The sequence below is a fragment of the Myotis nattereri genome (genome assembly GCF_964212035.1).
Source record: "Myotis nattereri genome assembly, chromosome: 18".
Taxonomy (NCBI): Eukaryota; Metazoa; Chordata; class Mammalia; order Chiroptera; family Vespertilionidae; genus Myotis; species Myotis nattereri.
In genome coordinates this window covers 11,589,715-11,602,110 of record NC_138093.1, presented here as the reverse complement: position 1 = coordinate 11,602,110, position 12,396 = coordinate 11,589,715, and the positions used below count along the sequence as shown (strand labels likewise).

At 37.9% G+C, this 12,396-nt stretch overlaps 1 protein-coding gene across 1 annotated transcript in view; it reads right to left on the bottom strand.

Annotated features, from left to right (window-relative positions):
- SPAG17 (sperm associated antigen 17) overlaps positions 1-3,029 on the bottom strand; it is a gene marked incomplete at its 5' end in the record, with an annotated part of 132,618 nt that extends 129,589 nt beyond the window's left edge. The window contains one exon of the mRNA XM_081113258.1: positions 2,943-3,029. Within this exon, the coding sequence (XP_080969384.1) occupies positions 2,943-3,029 (87 nt within the window). The remainder of the gene's footprint in view (positions 1-2,942) is intronic.
- Between the last annotated feature and the right edge of the window lie 9,367 nt (positions 3,030-12,396).

Here is a 12,396-nt window from a genome sequence, read left to right as displayed (position 1 = left end):
AATTGGGGAAAGACCTCATGAATCTCAGTAAGGACACATCAATATATTGTAACAGATTTTTCAAATATTTAAAAACATGTAGAGATTTATGTTAAAGAAGAATTGAAGGCTTAAATCAAGAAGTAGAGTGTCTACTCTAGTTCCTTAAATTGGGGATTAGGGGCCTGGCATTATCATTGCAAAATGAAATTAGTGCATTGGAACAGTGAGACAGGTAAGTGAAGGGGTGTGGATTGTTACACGCTTTCCCCCCTTCCCATCCCCTGTTACTTTTTAATGTTTTCTGTGATGGGTCACAGTAAGGAAGTATAATTGCTATGCCAATGGTGGGCCTCACAAGTTATGGCTGCCTTTTTGGTATACATAAAAATAAGACTTTAAACTAAGAAACATGAAAAGAAATAACCATCCTCCACTAATCTGAAAATATGAAAGTATTTAACAATTAAAATTAGAAAAATTCCAAACCAAACTCAATCTGTGTTATATCTAAATCAACCCGAACAAACTTTTGGGAAACCCTGGAATTCTGAAGAAGACATTTGGGAACAAAAGTCAATAATAAATTTTTAAAAAAGGATTTGTAGTTGGCTTCTGAATACTCTCATACTCTCTATGTTGGTATCATGCTACCACTTAACATTGTGAGGTTCCTTTTCCCTATGACACTTAAGTTCTGACCATAACACAAAATTCCAATTGAAACATATAGTTCAGCTATTTTTATTTATTTTTAATCCTCACCTGAGAATATATTTTTATTTATTTTAGAGAGAGTGGAAGGGAAAGAAAGAGAAACATCCTAAAACTTTATAGGAACTTTGAAAGTAGTCAACTACCTAAAGCAATCAAGCAAATGACTAGTCAAGAAGAAACCACATTTGATAAGATAGAAAAATTTGTGATACTTCTTTAAAGTCTAGTGTAACTCAATATGAACATGAGATCAAAATTACTATTGATTTGAATTATTCAATCAGTAAATTCTAAAATCTGGCTTATGGAAGACTTGAAGATAGGACCTCCTTCTTCCACCTCCCAACACACACAAACACACACACCACATACTGGAGTAGCAACTATATGAAGAGAAAATCTCTGAGGACTAAAGCAGTAACATTTTTTGAGCACCAACTATGTGTGAAGCACTTTGCTAAGCCCCAGTGGGTAAGGAATTCACACATCCATAGTCATCTTTAAACCAAATTCAGAGTCTATTACATTGGTGGTTAGGGCATGCCTCTGGGCATTGGCCTGCTGGGTTAATCTGGGAATTTTCCTCTTGGCTCAGACATGAAACCAAGATGAGAAAAAAATACGAGCTGAGGTGGAGCGCTGTTGTCATCCTCCTGCAATAAAAAAAAAACCCCATGTATTCCAACAAATTGAAGGAGTTCACTCTTTGTAGTTGAAACTGCATATTACTTTGAGTTCAAATTCTTTCTATTAATATATAAGATTTATTGAAATTATATTGTTTGAGCAGGAGCAAGAAGGCAGAATATTATTTCAGGTTTTCAAGCCATAAGGAAAAATAGTGCCTTTAGGTTTTCCATTCAACTAGGAAAATTATAGCCTCTTATTTGCAACACTGAAGCTAATGCAGTGTCAGCACCTCCATCACACTCCGTTGTTCGGCAGTTTATAACTCAAGCAGAAATGTTCCCTCCAGCCCAAACTTGGCCTATACAATTGCAAAGAAAAATGGGGAAAATTATGTTGGCTAGTGTTGACTTAGAAAAGCAAAAGAGAGGGTGCTTTTACAGGGTATTTTGAAAAACATCTTTGAGAACTTGAAACTATAAAGGGGAATTACTGAGTTGACACCCTTTATTCCTAAAGTTACAGAAATCACCAAAAATTACATGATGCCATGTCAGCATCAGCAGTATCTTTACTTTCATGAAAGTCTTCATCAGGTAGAATTACGTATCAAACAAAATTACTGTTTATAGAGAAAAAAACACACAATTATAGTGGAAAATAAGGACAGATAGGTAGAAATTTCTCATAAGAGTCATCATTAAGTATTTAGGTATATTTTTCCTTCAAGTACTACCTCTCTACTGAACTGTACACACACATGAAAAAATAAAAGAAAATTTTTTTTCCAATTGGAAAAAATATGTTAGAATGGCAGGCTAGAATTTCCCAAATCAATCTTCCTCCTTCCAGGTGTTATCTTGAACTTGGAATAAAGTTAGTGTTGGAGTGTATTTCCAGTGGCAGGTGACAAGAACTATTGGGCTGTCCAACTCACTGGAGGAGGGTGGGGAGCTAGTGGGTTCTGGGATGCAGTGCAATTTGAACTCATGTGGCAGGTGGGTTAGAGATTGCCTGGTGCCTCTGCAGCATCATATGAGTCTAGCAACCAGTCCTTCATCACTCTGATCTCCTGTGGTGCCTTCAAACTACATCCAATCTCTGATATCCTGGAGCCTGGGCATCACATAAGAAAGGCATTGCTTCCTATGAGTAGAAGGCTCACTTGTACTGAATAAGTTATGTTATCTTAGGCACGGCACGAGTGAGTTTTCACCCAGCATTTATTAAAACCTTACAGTAGGCCAGGCTACAATGACTTGACAGGATGATGTTCTCCAGAAGATGTCAGGAGGAAGTGACAGTTCATAAAGACAACTCCAGGCAGGACACCGTGGAGAGCCATCAGGGTGAAGGATCACGGAGTGTCAGCGACACCTCTTCCCCACCAGGCCCTGTTTGAACTCACACTGACTCCCCTCTTTTTTCCTTAACACCCACTCTGTCAAACACTCCCTGTGGATGGGGCCCTGGGTTTTGCGATCAGGAAGGACCAGGCCTGGGGAGAGGTACCAGGTCAGGTTTTCCCAGGGGCAGCTGTGGTGTCTGGAAGGGAGGGCGAGCCGGCTGTGTGGCCTGGAGGGTCAGATGGGTGAGGAGGACTCAGGGACTCCGCTCACCTGATTGAAGTGCGCAGCGATGAGCGATGGTTCCCACGCCTTAGAATTGGTGCTGGCCGGCCCACCTTTCTCTTTCTTGGGTGCCATGCAAAGGGCGGTGGAGCACTGGCCTCTAAACTAGGATCAGGCCCAGAGCCAGCGTCCCTGCTGCCCTGGTAACCGAAGCCGCAACGGCCAGTTTCTTAACCCCTGCAACTCCTGTCCCCAAACCCGTTCAGTGTTCCCCAAACCGGTTCAACCGCTTCCGTCGCCATAGCAACGGAGTTTACCAGCTGGGGCAGCTCGGAAGTGGGACTCCCAGCGCCTCCAGTTAAATCTTAGGGTTTTGCAGCAGGAGACCTGGGCCAGGGGAGGAGAGGATGAGGACTGATCAGGCTGCTTTCCTTACTCACTAGGACCCTCTGCAGCTTCTTGGTGCCTTCTCTAGTAGGAGGCATTGTCTTGAAACTCAAAACCCCTGGAACCCTGTCCTTGTCTTCTCCATCAAGATTTCTTCCATCCTGGATAACGTGGAATGGAGAACTGACCCCTCAGGAGGCGATCCATGCTGGTTTTCATCTGCTCCCACCTGCCCACAATGCTTCCTTTTATGAGGCCACATTTTTCCCTTCAACCTCCTGTCTTGGTTCCACCCCCCAGGGCTTTCCTACACAGGGGTCCAGGGCCTTCCTACACAGGGGCAATCACTCCTGTACAAGATCCTTCATATAACTGAACAGATCAGTCTCTTTCTAAATCTTCTCTGCCTAATCAGACCCAGTTCTTTTAAATTGGCCTGTGCTGGTCAGCAGAATCTTTCTTTACCCCTTTCCCTCCAGGCACTTCCAAATATCTAAAATATCCTGGTCAGACAGAGTCCCCAAAATAATAATCCTATATAATAAAAGCATAATATGCTAAGTGTCCAACCCATCAGTCGACTATTCAGTTGACGGCTCAACCAGTTGCTATGACGTGCACTGACCACCAGGGGACAGATGCTCCAACCAGTAGGTTAGCTTGCTGCTGTGGTCCTTCCTATGGGGACTGGGCAAGAGGTTCAGACACGCTCTGGAGCCCTCCCGTGGTCTCTCCCTGGCTGGCTGACCCCCATGAACCCCAATAGGGACTGGGTGAGATGGCCCTGATCGGCCCCAATCACCAGCCAGGCCAAGGGACCCCACCCGTGCACGAATTCATGCACCAGGCCTCTAGTGATAATGCTAATGCTAATAACAACAACTCTTGTTTCTTGAGCACTGGTTACATCCTATATAACACAGTCCTATCATTCAATTCTTACAACAACCTGACTTCAAGCCCCACAGGTATGACTGATGGCACCAGGATTAGAACTCAGTTATTATCGGAGTCCCAAATCCAGTGCAGTTAACCTCAACACTACCACCTACCACTGTGTCAGGTCCTCCAAAATAACAGCTGCCCCCTTTTATTTTTTATTACAATGAGACAAATTGGAGAATAAAATTTCTGATGCATGAGGATGCCAGAGGGTGCCAGAAAGAGGTTTTCCTGAGCATCTCCACAGCCACCACCTGGACTGCCACTGAGTCATTATCATGGAATTTTCTCCAAAATTCTGTTCTTCACTAAACTTTCCTTTATAAGATGAAAATTGTCTTTGGATTATGGCTTGACCATAAAGATTAATCTCTTACAGACAAATATAGGCAATCATTAATTACATCATTCTGAATTTGGATCATAATTACTCTCATAGGCTTAAACTGTTGGGGAAAGAAGTTCTGCATTTTTATTAGAAAAGCAGTAAAAAATTTGTTGGCCTTCCAGTTATGTTTTATAAAAAATTTAACCAGATGTTTATGTATGTCATACTATGTTACTAATTTTCTTCTTGAATGTGAATGCATATTTCAAAATAAACATCTAATGTATAGTCAGTTCAGCCAAATCACTAGCAGATGATTAATAAAAATAGGCTGCAGATAAGAAAGTGAAACAAAGAAGAAAAAATAAAATAAGGAGAAAAAAGTAAAATTAAGTGTTATTTTAAGTGGTAGAGAAGGCGCCAGTAGTTATGTTTTACAAGTGACAGGTGTCCAACCCAATTTTGGTAGCAATAAAATGTTTGTGACATTTACTGTGGCAAAAACTGAGTAGCCATTCTATAATCATTTAGTTTTCTTTCCTCCTACTATGACAGTCGGACCACATTTTTCAACCTTGCTTATTCTTAGATACAAACATGTGACTGAGTTCTAGTCAGTGGGACATGAGCAGAATGCTGCATCGCCATAACCAAGCTTGGCCTATAAAAACATCTCCCAAGCATTGTTCATGCTCTTCCCTATCTGCACAGATATTGGGGTGACCCCAAAAGCCTCAAATTTCTGAATGATTGTTGTAGCACAGAGAACCCTTTCCCCTGGCATCATCCTGCTTTCTTCACCAAAAGCATTTGCTTGGGACTATTAATTGGATGTTAAACTTTTATTTTCTTAAGCTGCTGAAATACTGGGATTTGATATAGCAGTCTGTTACCCTAAATGATCTAACATTTTTGATAATTTTCATTTGAGAATCAGCTTAATAAATCTCAGAAAAAAACCTTGTCATTTTCAAGTAGGCAGGACTCAATGCTGACTCCTAGTGTGAGAAGCACACAAATCTAATCTCTGTCTTTTGGGAGATGGCATCCAGTATTACCCACCTGATTGCACCCTTTACCTGGTCTTCCACTTGCTTATACAGTACATCCTTTTTTATCAAGAAAATAAATTTCTTACATGAAGAAGTAGTTTTCATATTAAAGTAATACAATAAACTAGTCTGCTTACAAACACATAAAAATTTTGCCCAACAAGATCCATTGCCTAGATATCTATATTTTACACATAAATTATAATTTAGCAAGTGATTTAAAGGGATAGAACTTTTAAAAGCCAAAAATAAAGATTTCTGGATGGAAGAGTGTATATCCAGTATAATCTTTTATACTTTCCTTTGTAAGTTCCTATCAGAATAAATTAAAAAATAGGTTTTCAAAAATTGATTTAGTCTTTTTAATCTTCACCTGATATGTTTTCATTGATTTCAGATAAAGAGGAAGGGAGAGGGAGAAAGAGAAAGAAACATCAATGTGAGAGAGATACACTGATTGGTTGCCTCCTATATGCTCCCTGAACCCACCACCACAGTATGTGCCCTGACCGGGAATTGAACCCATGACCCTTCAGTGGATGGGACAACACTCCAACCAAATGAGCTACATGGGCCAGGGCTGATTTAGATAATTTAAAGTAAGGATTTTATTACAGAATGCTTTTTCTCTAGTTTTGGCATTTCTCATTATTCTAGGGAGAGTGGTACTCTTAATAATTTATGATACAAAATGGGAAGACATTATACAGTAACCAAATTTATAGGGGGTTTCATCATAGAACTGGTCTGTTTAATTTCAGAAAATAGGTGTGAATGACAATATTCATAGTTTTAAGAAGCAAGAGCCATTCAGCTAAAAAGGGACCCTGCCAAGAATAGGAAAAAAAGTATTACCATCTGTCAGACATTTATGCTTTCTTGGTATAATAAATTGTTTCCCCCACTAAATATAAGTTGAAACTTTATAAGCATATACTTTACTACATAAATTTTCCCATATGTCAGTGGCTAAAACAAAACTATACTATTTGGAGAATTTTCTTTCACATTGGCAGGATTATTCCTGGTTTGTTCAATTTCGATTTTCCAGTACGATTTTGCATGGAGTATTGTTTAGCTCACCAAGGATTGTCTATGTTTAGAGATGTGCTGTTTCTTTAGGATACTATGATTATTGATTATTGATTTTTTTCAAGTTTAGACTTTAATCTTATAATGTTCTGTGAACCCTTTTTCAGGTGTGATGTCTGAGGCATTATTTTTCATACCTGAAAAGGTCTAGCCAGTTATTGATGCATCCAGATTTCTGCTGTTATCAGGTAAATCAGGAACTATGGACCAACTCATGTCTAGGCCAAGATTTCAGGTACTCAAAATACACTTAGTTGCAGCAATCTGCTTGCCTTTGGCTAAGAAGGCCTCATAGATGTTCACTGATTTCTTAGACTGGCATCCTACATATAAGAACACCTTTCACTGCATGTTTGTGTTATTTATCATCATGATCTTTGTCTTTCTAACCTTCAAAATAGAATGTTAAAATGCACTGTCCTTGAGTTTTTATTGTGTGTGATGCAGAAGGCTTGATCTCTTTCAGCTACAGGTCCAAAACATATGGAGAATATTACACCTGCATTTTATGGTCAGCATTAGCTTCCTATTCAGTTGTGAGTGCAATTTAAAGTGTTGACTTTAATCTTTAAAGCCCCTCATTGTTTAGAAGTCAGTTACCCCAGATATCACATCTCTCCCTATGCATCATCGCGGCAATTAAAATCAGCTGCAGTGCTTGCAGTTCAGAATCCCCCAGTGAATTGTGGGGAGCCTGAGAATATATCACTTTCTAAAGAAGAAGTTCCCTAAGATCACTCTTTTCCTATCAATGATAAAAGCAATATTTGGAGTTTATAGTTTTGGCCTTGAATGTCCTGTCATATGTCTATAGGTCTCTGGAACCATTAAGTACTGTTGATTTAATTTTTATGTCATTTTATATTACTTGGCCAAGAACTTAGAATACCAAATATACCTTTTAATGAATCAGAAAAATAAGTTGTGTATATTAAAAATAGAAAAAGCTAAAAATTCATCTGTTTCATATTTGTTAGTATGGGAGTTTTCACTCCAGCATTCTCTCACTCAAATTTTTCTTTGAATCTAATTTTAAAAATCTTCAGTAAAGGGATTTGCCATAAATACTTTGGGGACTATTTCAAAATCCATGACTCATGGTAAGTCATTTCTCTAAATGCTTAGCTAAATGTTTGATTTCTTAATGTTTTATCAGATGTCTGTTACTTTAAAATTGTGCTATGTCAAATAATAACTCTTTTTATTGTGTACAAAGTTCAAAGCTATTGTTAAGGTGAACTTCACCAATGCATATTATGCCAGACCATGGAGCTATCTTTTGGAAAGAAAAGATGATTGGTAATGGGGCTTTGAGGAACTGGTAGTCTTATATCTAATGGTTTAAACAAAGAATGGTGTCGGCTACTGTTCTTACTCCTCCCTCAACTTATCTCTTTCTCTTTCCCAGCCTGACCCTCTCCAACCATCAAAATTTCTTTAAAAATGCATGGTACTACTAGGAAAATGTCTGAATGACTTCCAATGTACTCTGTCTCTGACTATGATCTTGTAAGTATTAAGTGCAATTATAAATAGTTAACTTTTTCTATCATAAAACATAGCTACAGTAAATTTCAATAAGACAGTTTGTATTCTATTATGTTCTTACTAGAAAGAATCTTTAGGTTTCAATTAAATTCTTTCTTAAACTTTTTAAAAATATAAAAGATGCTAGTGTTATATTTTTATACTTCACATAGAAGCCAATGCTTATTGATATCTAAAAAAGATGTCAAATAAAATGCATACAGTAAAACTGTTGTAAGAGGTATGATTTTTCTAAGAATTTACTGCATATCACACTATTAGATAATTTAATTTAATTTAAAGAGAATTTACTCTTAAAGATTAGATTATTTGAGTTCTCCAGGGAAACAGAACTGGAAGAATATGTAGATATTTAGAAGAATTTATTATTAGAGATTGGCTCATGAGATTCTAGAGGCAGAGAAGCCCCACTCTCCGCTGTCTGGAAGCTGGGAGCACAGGAAAGCCAGTTTAATAGTCCAGTCCATCCCCAAGGCCTGAGAACCTGGGAGCCAAATGTGTAAGTCCCAGGCTGAGTCCCCAGAACGGAGACACAGGAGCTCTGATGTAGATGGATGTCCTAGATCAATCAGAGGACAACTGAAGGGCAGAAGAAACCTAAGAAAGTACACCTGAAAGGAAAAGGGATTCTGTAATATTAAGGAACAGGTCTCATACTCCATTTCTGTCCCTGTCTGAATACACATTCTCAGGAAACTTCCAATGAAAGTTCCACCTTATGGCTGATACAAATGGATATAAGCAAAGCATATGGGGTAGGGGGAACTTAGAGTCAGACATTAGGAAGAAAAGGAAGATTATAAGAAAATATTCAAAATTGAAGTAATTTTGGCTAACAAGCAAGTCAATCAGCTGAACAAATACTGCTTTTAAAGGTCATGTCTGAGGCTGCTTTCTCTGCCTTGTTCCATTTCTGAATGAATCTATTCAGGTCTTCCACCATATCCTTTACAGGAGCCAACCATTTCTAACTTCACCTACCAAAATAATGGCTTCATTGACTCTTTCTTATATTTCAACTCTCTGCTATATTAAACTAAACAAAACCTCATTCTTTGTCTATGATTTAATTGTTGTACTTCGCTTTTTCTTTTGTGCATAGCAGTGCCTTCATATTTTCCCCCAGTTTTTTGTATTCCCCTTAGACTGGCTACAATCTCTAGGCTTCTATTTTTGTTCACAGTCAAGTTATACAATTCATCAATCATTCACGTTTTAAAACTTTTATGATTATTTTTGCATAACAGTATGTACTTCACCTGAGCCAACTGTCTTAATTCTTTAGAGTGTGGCCATTTTTCTCTACTATACTTTTGGGTAATAACCATTGCCAATTTTTCCCACTATGTAAATTCCTCATTTTATTAAAATTGTTTTTATAAAGCTTAAGTTATTCACATTTATACTCATAATCTCATTCCCCCCCCCCCCTCCCTTGACTCAGGTAGAAGTTTGAAACCTTATTAATCTATTTGTTATCACAGTTTCCCAAACTCCACAATAATAGCTTTTTAACTTGCCATATACTCATACCTCAATACAACAGAGACTTATTAAAAAGCAGAGAATCAAGCTGAGAGACATTTCCAGAGACCATCTTATACTAAGAAGACAAAATTCTTTCTCCTGGGTTCAATTCCTTGCTCCATTATTGCTGGCTGTGTGACAACCTTGAGCAAATTACTTAACCCCTTTGCTTCAGTCTCTTTATGAAATGGGGATAATCATGTTTGCACTGTAGGGTTGTTGTTAAAATTAAAGTAGTTAGTAGATATAACTGCTCAGAACAGTTCATACATATATTATGCCCTTGATAAAAGATGGAAAAAATTTTAAGTAAACTTTTTCATTTTAGAGTAGTTTTAGATGTACTGAAAAGTTATAAAGATGGTGAAGATTGTTCCCATAAACCTTATACCCAGTTTCCCCTATTATTAACATCTTTATTTTGTATGGTAAATTTGTCACAACTAATGAATCAATATTCACTCTTCACTTATTCAATAAAGTTTATTGAGTGTCTATTGTATACCATGGCCTATGCTCAGAACATGGTGGATGCTACTTCTACTCTCATGTGGCTTAGAATTCAGCTAACAGTTTAAATTTTTACTTTAGTTCTTTAGTACTACCAAGGATCGACACCACTCAAAACAATCTACGTATTTTCACATTTCTCTCCCCTCACCCCCAACATACTTCATTTCCTAACTTCCAAGACTGTGCTACCTTCTACTGACCTCTTTACCCTCATTTCTCTTCCCTCAAATCCTTGTCCTCTGGGGTTTATCATCTGTCATTGAAACACACTCCAGCATAAAAGTGACTGGGACATTTGATAAGCGTATCACTACCTTCCATACATAGGGCATATTGTAAAGCTCTTTCACATTGTAAAACACACTAATGTCATTTATTTATTTATTTAAATCCTCACCCAAGGACATGCTTATTAATTTTAGATAGAGAGGAAGGGGAGAAAGAGAGAGAGAAGAGAGAAGAGAGAAGAGAAAAAATACTGATCAGTTGCACCATCCCCACCATCGATTGAACTCACAATCTAGGTATGTACCCTGACCAGGAATTAAACCCGCAAACTTTTGATGTAGGAGGCAATGCTCCAACCAACTGAGTCAGTCTGGGCAGGGCTCTTTCACATTTTTTATTATAGAATTCCTTGAAGAATGATAACATTATCACTAAGGTGCTTCGTCTTTAGTAGCACCTTCTGATGTCTGCTAACATACGAATTTGTACAGATGCATCACAGAGGAGGTCCTACATGGTCTATTCACCTATTTTGTCAGGAATGGGAGGCTATTGGTTACTCTCCCATACAGACAGAGAATCTCTCCTGATGCAAAACTCTATAGGGCCTCAGCCTTTAGTGCCTTTCTTTGCTGCTAACTGAAAAGTCCTTGGCATTTTCATATATTGTTACATTTAGTAAATATTTCACTTTTGTTAGTTAAATTCAACTCAATCCTTCTCACTGCTTGAGGAAAGTTTGAATTACCTCTCTCCATGAAGAAAATTCAGTTGTAATTTTGTTTTTCCTACTGTCCTAGTTTTGTTTTGACAACACAGTTATACTCGCCTACAAAAGGAATTGGGTAGTATCCTCTTTTTCTCTTTGCTGATGGAGTTTGCCTAAGATTATAATGATCAGTTCCTAGATTATTAGGAAGAGATCACCTACAAAACTATATAGCCTAGGTGGTTTGTTTGTGGTAAAAAGTATTTAAGTAGTTAGTGTTATTCCCTTAATGGTTTTAACATTATTTACATTATTATTATTATTATTATTATTATTATTATTATTATTAGTTTTAAGAATGTATTTTCCTTAAATTCATGTTTAGTCTTCATTTGTATATACTAAAAATAGACTAACCCTGTCCAATGACAGAAACACGTGAATATAACAGAAGCTGTGTAAGATGGCAAATTTCAGGAAGGGCCAAAGGTAATATCCATTACCCTAATCCCCATGCCCCAAAGACTTTGAAAAATAGTATAAGTCAAAAACACAACAGAAGGATCTTCCAAGAGTGAGACTAAATAAATCTTCCAAGCATAGAATAAATTTCATTGCCATCAAAGGCATTATTTACCACATGAGAAGGATACTGAGCACATATGCCAAACAAAGGACATCTTCTAATCAAAGCTCATACATTAATAGGCAGCAAACTGTACAAAATCACTTACTGAGAGAATAGCATAGATATAAAATGCAGATTTGAATGGAACCACATCCTGGATTTATTCTCTTTTCCTGCCTAATGGGGACTTACATTGCCTTTGGGAAAGGAATGGCGCACTGATAAAAATTTAGGAGGGGTTTGGTGGATGGTAAAGATGCAGTGGGCTGCTGGCAGTATATGACTCTGTGCATTGCATTTCTTGAACATTTTGAAATGGGGGAGAGCAAAAGTGGAAAGCATGAGGAGTGAGAGGAGGAAGGTACCAAGGCTTAGATTTTCAGAACAAAAGGCTAGTTGTGGCAACCACATGGAAAGTCTGGGAGCTTCTTTAGATTCTCTTTGGTTTTAATAAGGGAAATCAATTTTGGCTTGATTCAGAGCCCCTTTATAATTGCAACCTCCCTCTACTCCCCATATTTATATCCAATGACAATATGGAATAATGG